General features: G+C 39.1%; 1 protein-coding gene across 7 annotated transcripts in view; it reads left to right on the top strand.

Moving 5' to 3' along the window:
- The window catches only part of chl1a (cell adhesion molecule L1-like a), a 93,476-nt gene that overhangs the window by 67,690 nt on the left and 7,826 nt on the right, over window positions 1–17,960 (top strand). For 5 of the 7 annotated variants that reach the window (XR_013196952.1, XM_077214064.1, XM_077214065.1 and 2 more), the window contains 12 exons: window positions 543–709; window positions 792–951; window positions 3,463–3,587; window positions 3,873–3,974; window positions 4,262–4,459; window positions 4,768–4,838; window positions 5,234–5,456; window positions 6,835–6,950; window positions 7,131–7,335; window positions 7,669–7,791; window positions 8,370–8,543; window positions 17,719–17,844. Coding sequence is in view for 6 of the 7 variants with exons in the window: in XM_077214064.1 (XP_077070179.1) it covers window positions 543–709; window positions 792–951; window positions 3,463–3,587; window positions 3,873–3,974; window positions 4,262–4,459; window positions 4,768–4,838; window positions 5,234–5,456; window positions 6,835–6,950; window positions 7,131–7,335; window positions 7,669–7,791; window positions 8,370–8,543; window positions 17,719–17,844 (1,790 nt within the window). In the remaining variant the exon portion in view is untranslated. Of the gene's footprint in view, window positions 1–542; window positions 710–791; window positions 952–3,462; window positions 3,588–3,872; window positions 3,975–4,261; window positions 4,460–4,767; window positions 4,839–5,233; window positions 5,457–6,834; window positions 6,951–7,130; window positions 7,336–7,668; window positions 7,792–8,369; window positions 8,544–9,070; window positions 9,137–12,528; window positions 12,568–13,214; window positions 13,284–14,018; window positions 14,127–14,934; window positions 15,200–17,718; window positions 17,845–17,960 lie in introns of those variants that run through there. The other 2 variants (XM_077214062.1, XM_077214063.1) reach the window with 2 other exon arrangements.

Here is a 17,960-nt window from a genome sequence, read left to right as displayed (position 1 = left end):
AATCAATCAATCAATCAATCAATCAATAAATCAAGACCAAGGAAGCATTCAAGACCAGTTAATTAATCAAAATCTCTCTCTCTCTCTGTATATATATACATTTTTATATTATTATTATTATTATTTTTTATAAAAAAAAAATCTCAGTTAACATTTTGTTAGATGCAAAATGATTTTTGCAGGGTTTTCCTCAGATTATGGGTAAATGATTGCACTGCCGACCCAAAAGGGTCAGGCGAATTAAGTGAAGGAAAAAGGGACAATAAATTGAGAATAGACACTGCAAGATCTATAGCCCTTTTGAAATGTCTGTTCTCTCCAGGGGATCCTCCTTTTGCACTCATATTTATGCTCTTTTCTTCTTTGAAAAGTTTCCCTTCAAAAACCTTTGGTCAATTTTGAAAGTCGTGTTAAAAAAACTAAAAATAGGCTACATTGGATTCGGCTTTATCAACAGAGCATCTGTAGTCATTTCAGCAAAGGCCCTTCCCATGGGCCCCTATTTCAGAAGAACTGTGAAGAGTTCAATGTTTGTTTTGTAGGAGAAGAGAAGACCCAGAGGGCTCTGTAGATGGAGAGAGATATTCTCTCCTGAAGAATGGCTCCCTGCAGATTCACAAAGTGGAGATGGAAGATATGGGCCAGTACAAATGTTCGGCAAGCAACTCTGAGGGCACCGCCAGCATCACCACTGAACTTTTCATCAAAGGTTAGCCATTACCTTCCTTAATCAAAAAAAAGAGCTTTCTGTTTGCTGGTCATTACTGAAATTAAAGGTCTGCATTTGATAGATTCAACTAGGATCGTAGAACCTCCTCAAGACATAAAGGTCATAAGAGGATCTATGGCGGAGCTGGAGTGCCAGGTGGAGTGCGACCCCACCCTCAGAAGACAGCTGGAGATCTTGTGGATGAAGGATGGGATAAATATTCTCTCCAGTTTCTCAGAAAAGTGGGTGACGTGTTTTCCCCAGAGTAGAATTCATTGAAGCCATTGTCCATTTAAGCAAATCCTCATTTCAGAAAGGGTTGCGCAGTCAAAACAGGAAGGATTAGCGTGAGCCGTGACATTTTTGAATTTTATTTATAGTTTTATCAGTGCTGGAATCATGGATTAAATACTTACACTTTGTAGCTGTATAATAGAGCGGAGCTAGATGTAATTGTATGCTTTTATCAGTAATAGAGCGCTTTTATGGGGGGAATGTCTGTCTTGAAAATCAAAAGGTACTTCAGCTAATGAGCAGAAGCTTTAACCTCTTTCTACTAGGCTAGAATAGGATGCCCAGCAGGATCTTCTGTGTAAATGCAGTGTAATACTGTGCCAAGTTTTGTTTTATTTGCTTCAAGACAAATTATGTTTGCACTTTTACCTCAGGTCATCAATTAGCAGGCTGTGATTCAGATCCACTCCCCAGATTAGTTCCACCTGAACCGCACTTTTTTATTATTATTAATAAATAAATTGTAGACAAAAACACACAGCGAACAGAACAGAGCTGTGCATTGATTGTCATGACAACATTTAGAGCCGCTCTTATTTGGCATTTCATACAGAACAAAAGCCACAGAGCCGCCTCTGCCAACCTTGTCTACACCGTCCTGCGACAAACTAGACTGCTTCCATTATAATCAATGGAGACGTCTAAATTATAAGTGGCTGTTTCATTTGACGGATGCCTGGTTTCTATTTCTACTTCAGCCACTTTATTTTTCCTGGTCTGCCAGAACATTTGTATTTTGTGGGAATTGATTGCTTTGAATTTTGCTTTGAGGTTTATTTGCAGACATTCGTGTGATTCAAAGTCAATAAGTCTCTTAAAATATAAGATAATTTGACCTCTAATGATAAAAAAATCAACAAAAAAAACAAGGATAGTTTAGGTAGTAAAAATGTCACGTGGTGTGACTCCCTAAAAAATGAATGACTGTTTATAAATTCTATTTAAAATAATTTTAAGATTCAAGGTTTGAGGAAAATATGATAAAATTTTAGTTTGGGGACCAATTCTCACTAGTTGCTTATTAGCTTGCATATTACTAGCATATTTTATCTTTATTAGTACTTATAAAGCACATATTAATGCCTTATTTTGCAAGACCATTCTACATGCCCTAAATGTAACCACTACAACTACCTTAATAACTACTCATAAACAGTAAATTGGGAGTTTATAGAGGCAAACATAGTTAATAGTGAATATGTGATCCCCAAAATAAAGTGCCCGAAAATATTTGTTACTTTATACTGGGTCACACCAAGCAATTTTAGAGGAATTAAATGTAAACATTTGTTGAAAATTTGTAAAAGTTCTTCAGAACCATATGAATTATATATTTTTAACTAGCTTTGACATATATAATCATTGTTTCATGCCTTTTGTTTTACCATTGACTATTGCTGCCAACATAGAAATATACAATAAATATTCTTGGAATGCACATTGCTTATTTCATTTCATAGCCATACAAGATATTGGCTTCTGAACCGATGTAAGATTCATTGTTAAAGGGATAGTTCACCCAAAAAGGAAAATTCTGTCAGTATTGACTCACCGTCATGTTGTTCCAACCCCGTAAGACCTTTGTTCATCTTCGGAACACGAATTAAGATATTTTTGATGAAATCTGAGAGCTGGATCACTCCTCCATACTAGTCCATAGGCTTCTTGAGGGATTGAACTTGCCAGCCTCGAAAAGTTATTAAATACATCGTTAAAATAGTCCAAGTGACTACAGTGGCTCAATCTTAAGTTTATCAAGCGACGAGAATACTTTTTGTGCGCAAAAACAAACATAAATAACAACTTTATTTCAACTATTCATTTCCTTCTCTGTGGGCCACAAGTCAGTTAAACTAGTGTAATTGCGTAGAGCTACGTCACACGTAGGCTCACTATTGGCCGACGCTGGTCATGTGGGTGATGAATGTGTCATACAACAACAGAAGCTTACGCTATTACACTAGTGAACTGACTCGAGGCCCAGAGAGAAGGAAATGAATAGTTGAAATAAAGTCGTTATTTTTGTTTGTTTTTGCGCACAAAAAGTATTCTCGTCGTTTGATAAACTTAAGATTGAGCCACTGTAGTCACTTGGACTATTTTAATGATGTCTTTAATAAGTTTTCGAGGCCGGCAAGTTCAATCCCTCAAGAATCCTATGGATCCAGCTCTCAGATTTCATCAAAAATATCTTAATTCGTGTTCCGAAGATGAACGAAGGACTTACGGGGTTGAAACAACATGAGGGTGAGTAAATACTGACAGAATTTTCATTTTTGGGTGAACTATCCCTTTAAGGAAATTCAGAGACTTGGAGCTACTACATGAATGAAATAATTGTGAGCCTGTTGTCTCATTTATTAATTCATAAATTGAGTAATTTTAATTACAGCTAAAACTATTATTTTATAATAAGATTATTTTTAATACATTGTGAACCTATTTTGGGTTATTTGCAGATATTTCATAGACGATGGAATTCTCCAGATTGTCAATGTGAGCAACAGCGGTCAAGGGAAATACACCTGCATTGTTCGAACATCACTGGACCAGGATACAGCTTCTGCATACATAACTGTGTTAGGTACGATTGAAGGACCTTTTGAGACTAGACTGATTGACAGCTAGATTGTATTGTTATGTTTAAATATTACTTTAATAACACAATAATAAACCTGCTTGGAAAAATTATATTCAAATAGGGGTGCAGCAATCTCCACAAAAAGAGAAAACACAAAACATAGTGTAAAAGATGTGTTGTGTTTGTGTTATTTCTTGAAGCGATTCTGCTTCTTTTGCTAATGGTCTTCAGATATAGTTATTTTGATGTGAAGCTTGTTTTTAGTCTTGTGTCTAAAATGTGACATAGATGTCCCTGATCCACCGGTTCAACTGACAATCACTGATCTGAAAGACCGCAGTGTGAGGCTCAACTGGGCGGCTGCTGGTGATCATAACAGTCCCATAACAGGTAAAGCTAATCTAAATTTTTTTACTGTGATGTCAGGGTTACAGAACAAAATGCAAAATATTTCCATTGGCATACCCTTTCATGTGTAATGGTACACATTTTCTCTGCTTCTGAAGTAGGCTTTGGCTTTAAGCAGATTTCTGTGAAGTAATTTTCATGGACGTTGCTCATACTCATACATTGCTCTACAATATTTCAAGGGGGCTCCCACTGGGGCTGCACCACTGTGTATTGAGAGCATGCGCTTTGCATATTCAATGACAGCTGTGCTCTGTTTCTGTGATCAGAGTTCATCATCCAGTATGAAGAGAACCACTGGGAACCAGGGACGTGGAAGGAGCTTCTACGAGTGGCTAGCAGCCAGTTCTCAGCCCCCTTGACACTCTACGGCCACATTAACTACCAGTTCAGAGTCATCGCTGTCAATGCTATAGGGAGAAGTCATCCCAGCATGCCCTCCGAAAGATATAAGACACCTCCTTGTGGTAGGGATACCTGTGATCCTTTGAGACTTGCTTTTGTAACATTTCCATTCCATCTTGGCTTTCCTTGTTTGACCTTGGACTTGTTTGAAGTGCCTGTCTCAGTGTCTTTGTGGGGATTTACCCTGAGAAAATTATACAGATGTCTATAAAAGCTCCATAAATTGTAATGCTCTTTTAAGCAAGCGCTGTCTCGAACTATCAATGACTGCATGCTCGTCATTATGTATGATACACTTTGGCAGTGTTAGAGGGCAATGGTATTATTGACTGAGACAGATGTTAAATAATTCATGTTCACATTTGTACAGCTCCCGACAGGAACCCAGAAAACATTAAGATTGAGGGTCACCTGCCACATCATATGGACATCAGCTGGGAGGTAATAAAATGCAAACAGCATTGTCAAACAATTTTAATGCATATGCATAAATGCATGGCTTGAAGCAAGAAAAAGACAGACCCTTACACAGACAGAACAAAATATTCTTGGAGCTCCTATGAAGTCTGGTGTCTCGTAGTTTTATAGCCATAGCAACTTAATTTGCACTGGCAGTGAAGTATATGAGCAAATCTCCATTCATGTATTTATGAGTCAAAATTCCTTCAGATTGCAATTCTGAAGGAAAGCCAAGCGAGGCACAAGAGAAACTATCCCATGCCAAATTTCGCAAACCCATCAGCAAATGTCTCTTGCACTCTTCCACTCTTTTCAAATATTCCAAATGCTCAGTAATATTTGCAGTGCACTGACCCACTTTTCCCTTTAATCACCAGCCCCTCTTGCCTGTGGAGCACAACGGTCCCGGTCTGGAATACAAACTGAGCTACAGGCTCCTGGGTGTCGAGGACAGTTGGAAAGAACAGATGGTGAAGAGACACTCATTTGTGGTGCGAGACACCCCTACGTTCGTCCCCTACGAGGTCAAGATCCAGGCCTTCAACCACCACGGGTGGGCACCAGAACCCAGAGTGGTGACTGGTTATTCCGGGGAAGACTGTGAGTGTAACAGTTCGTTAATGCATTCATCTCACAGTCGTGTGACACTGCCACGATTAGCCAATAATAAACACTTAAGATAGGAGATTAGTTGGGAGAGTGGTTTAATCTACTCTTTACCAGGATCAGTCATTTCTGCTGAGCTTTTACATTGTGCTTTTAGGGATCAGATATATTCTTTGCCAAACACTCATGTGATTATCTTTTGTTTTATTCAATTTTCATATCTTTCATGCCCTTGTCTCTATAGTTGACATTTGGCATTGTCTAGAGGATAATGCAACAGGTTGGGCTGATTTTTTCCCTGTTATCCTGCATCAAAAAGGTTATCCCTGTTATTCCTGTTGCAAAGTGCAGGGATGCAAACTTGTCACCTTTCAGCTAAAAGTGTGTCGTTTGTGAATCCAAAATAGTGTGATTCATGTAGAACCGATGAGTTTTGAAAAGCCACAGAACTGCTCAGAAATACTGCTCCATAAGAACCCCATCACTGCATGCGTGCATTTTAAACGCAACAAATGCAATCATCTTCTCAAATTTGTATTTCTCAAAATTTACACCCATCAACCCACCAAATCCGGGTGGATTTCAGCAGTGGCGTGTAACAGAGTCACTCATACTAGCCAGTTTGGCGGGTTGAATTTTATACATAATATACATTTTTCAGTTGAAGTCTCTTAAAAAGGCATCTAAAACAAACTAAGTGCAATGTAGTGTTGTTAAAAATATAGATTTTTCTATACATATCGACACTGAAATATCTGAAACGCTTCCAAAACATTTTCCAGAGAATACACGATACCAGCTGCGCTTTCTCGCTCTCTCATCTCTCTGAGTTGACACAAAAACCCGCCTCCCCTCACTCACTCGTTTCATTTGCTCGATATGAATATTGTTGGTGCTACAGGGCTTTAATTTCGGTGTAGGATTGCAAGTATTGCGCATAATTTCACTTAGTCCAGCAGATTTTGTACTCACACGCAAAGTGCGCGCACAAAAAAGCCACCTCTCAACCCTTAAACAGTCAAATACACACAAAATAATGTCAAAATGCCTGTCTTGGCGAGTGTTCACGTATAGTCAGTCATGTTGAGAAAGAAAACTCATGCGTAACAGTATAATAGATCAGTGCCCCATATGAGTTTGCATCTCTGAAAGAGCCTTTCCCATGTACCCTCATTTCTCTGCGGATAGCTTTGTGTTAGCATGTGTGCTTTTCCTGGAAAAAGTGTGTCTAATATGTCATCCAATTACAGTCCATTCTCCCCCCCCTCTGTGGCTTTAGTTGCTTCAGGAAACTGTTGTGTATGTGTGAATTTGTGAGATGTTACCCTCTTGTTTAGCCTTAAACAGATGTGCGTTCTGTTACCAACTCTAGTGCCCTTGGCGCCTCCTGAGGATGTATCTGTGGAGGTGTTGAACTCTACACTGCTGAGAGTCAGCTGGTCACCAGTGCCTCAAACCGCCCTGAGGGGCCATCTTGGAGGATACACTGTGAGTTCCTGACCCTTCCAGCTCAAAGGCCCTGTGGGGCTGATCAATGAGCAACAAACAAGCAGTTTATAACAATTAATAGACTCCACTTTTGCTTTTTCTCTCTTTCTGCCTCTCTTTGCACTCTATGTTTCTTATATATCTCATCAACACCCTCTTCCTCCTGTCTTTTGCTCCCAGGTGCACTGGTGGAGAACTAAAAGTCTGTTGACCTCTGAGAGTATTCCCTCAGAGAGACAGTCTCTCAACATCCCTGGAAACAGGAGTCACTCCATAGTGCCGGGACTAAAGCCATTCTCTGAATATACCCTGACTGTCAACGTCTTTAACCGAAGAGGGAATGGGCCCAGCAGCAGTCCCATCTCTTTCACAACTCCACAGGGAGGCAAGAACTCTTTGACAGTAGACATGTTTTAAAATTCAGTGGTTTGAATATTTGCGAAGTTCTTGTGTGGATTCGGTTGAATTTTGCACACTTTGTTGTTCACACACGGCCCAAAATATACTGCTGAACATTAGAAGAATAATTTACATAGAAAGGAGGCGTGAAAAGAATGACACACAAACAAAATACAACGCAATGATATTTCAGCAGCTGAACTCAATTGCAGAATAAAGACGCTGGATTTTGCACCGATCAAAAAAGTGGTGCAAGTTTTTAATGAGTTTCCAAGTTTAATGTACATACTGACCAGTAGTGCCTGATATCTTCCCACAGTTCCTAAGAAACCTTATGACCTGAAAGCCACAAACTTTCAGAAAGACTCCATCAAGTTGGTGTGGGCGCCTCCACTCGAAACCAATGGGTTTCTCACGGGATACTTGCTGCAATACCAGACAGGTATGACACTCGCAGATTTATCTCCTGTTACATCATCTGTCTCAGTTCATTTTATATAAACTATGTTGCTTAACTGTACTAGATCTTTATACTGCTAAGTTTGGGGTCAATTCCTTTTTTGTCTATGTACTTAAATTGAAATTAATAATTTGATACAATGGACTTATTGTGTACATACACGTTTTTACATTGTACTTAGATTTTGAAAATACCTGCATGTAATTACAGCTGTAATTAATTTATGTAATTACATTTGTAATTACACAGTTGACCCTTCCCTTACACCTTAACCTACCCTTAAAGCTACCATGCCACCACACCAGCCCCTAACCTTACCAGTATCGCATCTTAATTGCAGCAAAAGGGTTTTACAATACAACCTGATCACAATAAGTACATTGTACTTATTTTTCGATGTAAGTACACAGTACGATGTAAGTACAAAGCCACTTAATATAAAGAGGAACCTAAAAATCTTTTGTAACATTATAAATGTATGTCATTTTGATCAATTTAGTGCATACTTGATGAATAGAAAATGTTACTGACCCCAAACTTTTTTTATGTTCTTCTTCTAGTTAATGAGACTGTGGGTAAGCTGATCTCTGTGAACATCAGTGCACCAGATACTACAGATTGGGTCTTGCATGATCTACAGGAAGACAACTGGTATAAGTTCTACCTGAGTGCGTGTACGCAGGTGGGCTGTGGGTCAGCCATCAGTGAGGAAGGAAGCACCGTCCCTGAAGCATGTAAGTGTGCCCGGAAGCAACTATAAGCAGAGTCCCAGCAGCTATAATGGATCTAGTGTCAGAATCTAAATTGAAGTGCCCATGCTGAGACACAAACATCTGATACAAGAAAAGTTTGTTGTGTTCTAATTAGCACAGCCGCAAGGTGTTCGAAAGTGATTAAGCAGCAGTTATGGAACTACAGAATTTGCTGTTGGCAAGATCTTGTTGAATAAAGGAGAATGATAAGATTATTGCTCAAGTCCTCTGATAAACGAAAGGGTGGAATAATGTCTACAGTCTAGTGATCAATGCATTGACCGATCAATGAGGTTTCTTAGTAAAACTATTTGCCTCTAGATGTGTTTTTACTTACTGGATAACTGATTTTGCATCATCATCATTGGATTTCTCTGCCATAATTTCTAGGCCACAATTTTGTTATGAATTGCATGTTTCTTTCTGTAAAGCTTATATTCTCATACTCCATGGGTTTGTTTAAACTGATCTGTCTTCATATCAACCAACTTTTGTTTCTCATGAACTAGTTACTATGCCTGAAAATTCGCTTCCTGAAGTTTCTACAGTCTCAGCTGAGACTTCGACAGAGAGCTGTATGTATCACATACTGTAGTTTATAGCATTTTGCAACCTAGTTAGTAGTTAGTTAGTAATTGCTAGGTGGGAATCTTTTAGAATCTCACGATTTGATTAAAATTGATTTTTGGGGTCACGATTCGATTAAAAATCGATTCTCGATTTGGAATCAAATTCGATTCGATATATGCATATATTTGATTTTAGATTTGATTCTATTCATATATTGATATGGAACTGTTGTTGTCAAGTAAGCTTCATGTGTCCCCCGTTGCAAGCCTATGTGCTCTCTAAACTGTCCAGGTGCTGCAATGTTCTTTGTTCCGTCAACAACACATTATTAAAAGACGTTTAGAATATAGATTTTTGAAATTTATCAATCGATTCGAATCGTTAGAAGATAGAATCACGATTCATATGTGAATTGATTTTTCCCCCACCCCTAGTAATTGCTTTTTATACAATGTAACTTTTGCAGTGTCCTGCCATGACATCTGCATTTTTGGAGACATTTAAATGCAGATAAATATATATATATATATATATATATATATATATATATATATATATATATATTTGAAGTTATCAGTCAAACATGTCAGCTAATGTGACATAAAACCTGAAATGATTTTGAAACCACTGAGGGAGATATAATGTCAGTTCCCTTAAGATACGGTTCACTTGTACAGGGAAAACTAATTTTTCTCAGATTACTGAAGATTATAGAATAACGCCTTGAAACTGCACAAGCCTATGATGACTGTGTTGCCTGTCTGAGGAAATCCCACGCAGAAGCTGCTCTCATTGCAAGTGCGTGAGTCTTGCCTCTCTCTGCCCGTGGATCGCTTTCTTTTCAGAGAGCGGCCCTGCCCCTCACGCTCTCCCGTTCCCTTCCTCCCACGAACCCTGGAGGAAGAAATAGCAAAGCCAAGGGACTGAGCAGTCGGGCACAAGTGAGCTCTTCTGGCGTGAGCGGCCTGGTCTCATTTGGGGGATCTGATGAGGATCTTCCTGATGACATTATGTCATTAGCGGCTTCAGACATGCATCTAAGGATTCAAGCGGCACTAGAGCTAGGATGGACGCTGAATTAATCTGTGTCCTCTCAAAAGCAGTCAAGGAGCATGGACTAGAGTGGTCTACCCCTGAGGAGCCCACACGTAGCCGCTTGGATGTACGGTTCCTGCCGGGGTGCGAGCAGGCCTCTCGTCAGAGAGCAGAACCGTTCTTCCTGGAGGTCCATGACAAGCTAACCAAGTCGTAGCATAACCCCTATTCGGCATGCCTTCGTACTTCTACCTCCACCAACCTCACCACAATTGACCTCGCTGAGGAAAAGGACCATGAGAAGCTACTTCTGTTGGAAGAGGCTATGGCTGTGTACCTCTGCCTGCCCACATCGATCGGATGGAAAGCGAAGGTCGCCCATCTGTCCAAGCCCTGTAGGACCACCTCAGCTCTCGCTGGACGTGCCTACACCTCGGCTGGACAAGCAGGCTCCACCCTTCACACAATGTTGGTCCTACAGGTCTTTCAGGAGAAGCTGCTCCGTTCCTTGGACTAGTCCAGCCCTAACCCTGTGGCGTTTAAGGAGTTGCGCACCACAAAAGGACTTAAGGACTTGGCCCTGCGCCACAAAACCAACAGCCCAGGCTATTCGGCAGAGCAAAGGGCAGTTTTGTGGTGCTGGAGCGCCACTTGTAATAATAATAATAATAATAATTCTTTACATTTATATAGCGCTTTTTCTGGGACCTCAAAGCGCTTTAGATAGAAGGAGGAATCTCCTCAACCACCACCAATGTGCAGCATCCACCTGGATGATGCGACGGCAGCCATATTGCGCCAGAAGGCCCACCACACACCAGCTTACTGGTGGAGAGGAGACAGTGATGAAGCCAATCAGTATATGGGGACGTGTGGCTGAATCTGACAGAGATCAAGGACACAGACAAGGCTGCTTTCCTCGACTCCCCAGTGTCTCCCACCATTCTCTTCGGTCCTGCGGTGGACAGTTTTACCGAGCACTGCAACGCTGCACAGAAGATGTTGCAGGCTATGTGTTGTTCCTGCCCAAGTGCTCCAGTTCTGCAGCCCGCGAAGCCTACACCTCTGACCGCTCAGCCCACGCCTCTGACCGCTCAGCCCAAACCAGAGCCTGAGCCTTGACAGCATTCCCGCTCCAAAGCGCCAAGGCCCTGGCCTAAGATAATGCTGGATCCTGCGCCTCAGAAACCACCCTGATCCTTCAGGAAGGAAGAGGAGGGGCTAAGTCTCGCTGCGGAAAGCTGTAGCGAAAGAAGCTGTAGAAACAGTTCCTCCGACCCACAGCGAGTCAGGCTTTTACAGTGTCTTTGTTCTGCAGATCTAAGCATGGCACACTTGGACTGCAGGGCTGCGCAAAATGCGACCATTTTTCCTGGGCCGGTGCGCCCAAATATTTATTTAGGTCGCGCTGTCGCGACCACTACGTTGCAGAGCAGTGAATGCAAACAAAATGAAAGCGGAATGAAAATGCGCTACTCATTTATGCTTCACGGACCATTTATTAGTTCGGAACAATAATATACAGCGCCCCGAACTTGCCAGTCGCAGACCGATCTCGATCACGCGACACTGTTACTAGGAGATCCAGACTCTGGAGATCCAGTGAAGAAATCCATTAAATTCGCCTCAGAATTAATAACATCATCGCTGCGAGATCCAGTGAAAAACATTCCAATTATGCGCAGAGTTCTCTGTTATAAACCATAGATATCAGATCAAACAGCGCTGATGGGGAAACCAAGAGAAACACTTATAGAAGGCTTTCAGTCTTTTACAGTTATTTTGGGGGAAATTTTAATAATTGCATTGCAAGCTGATTTAAGGAGTGTCTCTAAATTTTACAGCGCTCCTAGTAAAAAAAGTTAGTCTGGAGCTCTGGACTGGGTTCCCATTGCATCGAGCGACGCAGTACGAGTGAACCGTGCAGTAGCAGTAAGGGAACATACTCTGTTACTAATATAACCTTGGTTCCCTGAGATAACGGGAACAAATAATGCGTCACCGACCGTGCTTTCACGCTGCACGGTTTGGCGTTCGTCGCTTCAGTCGAATTAAACTGATTCCCTAGGGCAGAATGCACAATTATATAGAGGGATAGCCCCGCCCATTGGTTCGTGCAGCTCCGTTATTCTATAATCTTCAGTATTCGGGGAAAATGAGTTTTCCCATTGTGTCTAGCGATGCAGAACTTGTTTCCTTGATCTCAGGGAACCGAGGTTATTATATTAGTAAACTCTCTGCTTATCTGTAGATAAGATAAGTCTGCTTATTTGTCAGATAGTCAAAGCAGTTTGAATTTCTAGAAATGCTAATTTATCTATTTAGACATTTATAGTTTTTTATCTGTACTGTCTTTTCTAAGATGAACTGTCAACATCTGAAGTGACATCCTCTGAGTTGAGTATGTACCAACAGATTTGTAGCTGTTTTTGTAACCTGAAAACGTAATTAGTGTATTTAATCCATACATTATTATGTCTGAAATAACTTGTTATTAGTTACATTAACTGATAACAGCATGGGAAATCATTCTAGTCTTAACATTAGTCATAGTACCTATAGTTGTACTAATTTTAAAATAATAAATAAATAAACAGCTGTTGTTGTTGAATTATTATTGTTGTATCAAAAGTCCCAAAACCCCATAATTAAGGTAGGAAATAAATCTGTATATTCTGCTAAATTTAGCATACTATTCCATCAAAAAACACTTATTGACAGCTAGCTTGGTTGCTGTTGGCGTTTGCTTTGTCTTTTAAGAGCTGCTCTTTGAGGCAGTAGTACTGTCCCTGAATCTAAAGACAGCTGTCTTTTTCAATGCTGACAAAATCAGTCTGGCTGCTGACAGGAACACATCATTCAACAGTGTTCATTTTGTAAAGACCTCTGTATACTCAGTCCAAATACACAAAAAAAAAAAAAAAAAAAAAAATTCCTGACTTTTTATTTTGGCCCATTTATTTTGCTCATACACGATTGAATTATTAGTTGCATTTAATTATTTGCATTTCACATGCATGTGGCCTGAACTCTCTCTTTCTCTTGCAGGGCAACCTTTCTCTTTCACCTCACCTAATACAGACACTCCTTCTGTCAATGCCATATTTCCTACCTTAGGTATTCATCCATTCATCTATATATACAGTTAACCATCATTTTCATGCCTTCACACATTAAACATTTCCATACTTGAGGGAAATTTACATTTAAAGTCAACATGAAATCAAAATGGACTGTATTTACATGTTCCTGGTCATATTGAGAATGATTTGTCAGTGCATGTTATTGCAAAGAAATATGTTTGTATTATAATGATTTCAGTTATTTAAATAATATAATATATAATATAATACTTGTATGATTGACTTCACCAGTCTCTTAAAATAGAGATCACTTAGTTCCGATAAAAGTCCTGCCCTAAAATTTGATCTTTAAATAAATATCCACAATCCAGTTTCTCTCTGAAACGTTATGTACAGTGTTGGGTAAGTTACTCTAAAAAAGATTTAATTACTAGCTATTAATTACATCTTCAACAGTGTAATTAATATTACTGTACTAATTACTCTCTCTAAAAAATATGGCATTACTAATTACTTTCTAAATCATAGGCATACCATATCAACCTTGAACAGTTGAACAATACAAGGATGGAAATGAAACTTCCTAATGCTTTCAAATTGACTGTTTCATGTTGACTTTAACAATGTTTCATTTAGATGAAACATTTCTGTATAATTTCTGTAACACAATCCTATGGTAATGGGTGTACTGGGTTTCTTTCGCAGGAACTAATCCTTTGACAGTTTTTCCTGTATTTTGTTCTATATCTTCTTTGTGTATTTCTCTCAGTTGTTCTCAACATATCCACCTTTGTAAGTGACACCTCTGCAAGAATCAGCTGGAGAACCAGTGGAGAACGGTCTGATTCACAGCTCTATGTTGCAATAATGAATCACCGTAAGAATGTGCTCAATCTGCTCAATCCCACTCCTCAATCTGCTTTGTCAGGATTCAGTGTTTACAATTGTTGACGTATTTTTAGTGCATTTTAGAAAGTGTCATCTAGGGCTGCAACTAAGAACGATCTTGATGATCAATTAATCTGTTCGTTTTTTTTCTCATATTAAGTGGATATTCAACATTTTGATCAATCTACAGATTGGTGTACAAAGTCTGTATAATGTACGATATATATTATGTGCAAACATGTAAATATAAATGTTACAATTTAAAGTACATAAAAAACAAAGTTCTCAGTTTGAAAGCAGCAGTTTACAGTGAATAGCCAAAAGTAATAATTTTTCAGTAATTCCATGTTTTTTCCATTAGCTAATGTTTGATTAACCAATTTAAATTAATGTAATATTTTTTTAATTAGTTAATTATGGCTAAAAGAGCTGTGTGCTGTGTACTGCAGGAAAAAAAAATCTCTAGAATAACGGATAATGTCCTGGAAGAAAATGACTTATTCCAGAGATCTCTATTCAAATTTGCAATATCGCATTACGAATATAATGTAAAATGTTTGTAACGTTTCGGTGAAGAGCCTCTCAATGATGCCAAACAGCCAGAAAATCCAGACTAACCGATAATGAAATTCATTCTTGACTATTTTCTTTATGGGTTTTCATTTGCAGCCCTAGTATCAATTTTACTCTGTCTACTTTTCTAACCTTTAAAAGTGTGGCTTTTCACTATCATAGATATCATCTCTTTCCGCTGGGTTGTGGCCTAACACTATCTGGTAATGCGGTTGTTCCTTAAGGTGATGGTATCTGGCAGCTTTCAGAGGCTTTAAATACATCTAAAGGTTTCCACATCGTTGAAGGGCTCAGCCCAGGAACTGTGTACACAGTCCGGCTGCAGGCTTCACGCAGGGTTGATGGCCCTAGCATTTTTGAAGAGGTTTTCAAGACTGGGAAAGGTGAGAAGTTAGAGAATTTAGCCTGTAGAACAGCATTAGAGGTATCACTGACATAGTATAGCATGTGATAGTCTTTCTGTGGGTGCACCAGCACTAAGGACCTTCAAAGAAAGTTCTCACATTCCTTTTAGCAAGCGATTTAAAAAAATATATATATATTATACTTTATAGGTTTATAAAATGCACTGTAATATATATTTCTGTAATTTATACCAGCAGCTGTGGTTTCCAATGCAGCAACATTTTATGTTTTATATAGGACTGAACTTAAATTTACAGTAAAAAAAGTGTATTTCATTAACTGATAAAATGTTAAAGAGGAGCTATTATGTTTTTTTACAATTTCAACTTTCTGTAGTGTGTAATGTTGTTGTTTGAGCACAAAAAAGGTCTGCAAAGTTACTAAGCACAAAGTCACTCAAGGGAGTTATTCTCCATTTCAGTAACACTGTTTCTGAACTCCCTGAAATGCCTACATTGTAGTCTTTAGTTCTTCCGGGAACAAATATGTCACAATTTTCCTCATTTAAAGGGATACTCCACTTTTTTTGGAAATAGGCTCAGTTACGCAGCGCAGTTGACGGAAGGTAGCCTATTCTCAGGCGATGCGTCATATCATTACGCCTGCTGCACTCATGGTACGGCAGTAAAGTTTATTGATTATTACGCAGGAATGAGAGTATAGTTCCTAGCCATATCAGCCTAGAAAATCGCAACTTTACATTTTCCGTCGGTCTTAGTGCACGACGTAACTACAGAAGAGTCAAGTTTTAAATAGGAAAAATATCGAAACACTTTGGTCATTTTTTTTTTGGTTGAGAAATGCTAATGGTCTTGTCCACTTCAATGATGTATGCTAAGCTATGCTAAAAGTGGTACCGCCAGAACCAGAGATCGGCTGAATGGATTCAAAAACGGTAAAACTCAACAGTTTAACTCTGGGGGAGTTGTAAAATGAGCCTATTTCCAAAAAAAGTGGAGTATCCCTTTAAATAATTCTTGCCCTAGACATATGCAAAAAAAAAAAAAAAAAAAGTGAAGAGGCCTGGTTGAGTTGTGTTAGTAGTATGTTGTCTTGACACCGTGTTCAAGAGACACTGTTTTTTTCCAGCCCGGATCTAACACAGTTATGGTAAGGGGCGTGACATTTCCTAAACATGCTCAAAGTAGGTGACCAATCACAACACACTGATCCAGCCAACCAATCAGAGCACATTGCACTTTTCAGAAGGAGGGGCTTCATAGAGACAGGAACTAAACTGAGCGTTACTGACAGACTGAGAAGAGAGGTGCTGCAACAATGTCAAATATGTGCATTTTTTTATTTATTTTTTTACATTCAAGCAGGAAAACCTATTTTAGTAGAACCCCAGAACAAAATCAAGACTAAAAAGCCATAATAGGTCTTCTTTAATATTACATCATACTCTTGTGTTTTGTACAGTATCTGTATTATATGCTGGATAACCACATTAACCTGTATAATATGCTAAAAACCACATTACAGGCAGTAAAAGAGACACATGATGAATTAGAGTTCATCACAAGTAGCTTATACTAGGTATATACTGAGGTACATATGGTGCACAGTGTAATGTACACAAACACAAAACACCATCATGGTATTACAAGTGGCAAAAAAAAAATGAGGAATAAACCATTAATTAAACAACCTAACAACCTCAAGATCCACTTTTATGCAGAGTTTTGCTCCAACCCTAATTAAACACACCTTAACAAATGGATCAAACATTTTTAGGATTACTAGGACGTTACAGACAGGTGAGTTTGATCAAAGGTTGGAGCAAAACTCAGGAGAGAGGACCTAGAGGACCAGAGTTGAGATCATCTGATGAGCTCTTATCATGAGGACTCCATTTTCATTTTACTATGAAAAAACTTTTGAAAGTTCTACTCCAGAATAAACTACCTTTTATTGAAACTAAGCTGTAAAACATCTTGTTCTCTACATCCACAACTTTCTGATGTCAGACAGATAAATACATTTAGACACATGATGTCCAACCTTTACTCTTCCATGATGCCTACTCTGTATTTGCTGAAACTGCAAATTTAATACGAAGGGGAGAGCGTAGATAATGTTATTATTCGCAACACCAGAAGAAGTAAGTATAATGCCACAGATATATGTATGAATGCTAGATGTAGCACCTACTGCTCTGCATATCCTTCCGACGAATCAGAATATAAGAAACAAACGATTGAAATTTATTTTTAACAGGACATTTCATTTTTACAGCAAACCCAGATAGGCTGTGAGACAGCAGCAAAAACAGCCCATTTAAGTCAGCAAGTAGGTTGGAAATATTTTCATGAGTGTTCCAAAAATTCATTAAACATTTGGAAATTAACTTCCAAAGTCATAAAAAAAAAAAATGTATATGATCCACAAATGCTCTACTTTGTGTTCTCATTGTTCTCATTTGACAACCCACATCAGAAGTTGCAGCAGGAACCGTATTTAAAAATGCCATTTGAGGATATGATTGTTTTTATCTTCTAACCCAACAAGACAGTATATATCAATGTTTTCAAGTTGGCATCAGTGTGATTGTGCTCATGAATGACATTTTCCCCAAAACAAACTTTCTTTTGTCCTTGCAGTGTCTAGTAAACAAGCAGTGGGACGTCAGGAGTGGTTTGTGGGGATGATGTGCGCGGTGGCTTTACTAACTCTGCTTGTCCTCATCGGCTGTTTTGTGCTCAAGAACAAAGGCGGCAAGTATGCAGGTAAGAAACAGACAGCTTTAGAGGTCACACAGAGCTTCCAAGACCCTGTTCAAGCTCACTGTAATCTGTAGTCAAAGCGTCTACATCTTAGCTTGGTGCTTTTGTGTTTGCCACTG

This window comes from Siphateles boraxobius, unplaced genomic scaffold, assembly GCF_051911475.1.
Source record: "Siphateles boraxobius isolate OS27281-9 unplaced genomic scaffold, OSU_SipBor_1 68, whole genome shotgun sequence".
Taxonomy (NCBI): Eukaryota; Metazoa; Chordata; class Actinopteri; order Cypriniformes; family Leuciscidae; genus Siphateles; species Siphateles boraxobius.
Note: the sequence above shows the minus strand (reverse complement) of the source record. Positions and strands in the feature narration are given on the sequence as shown.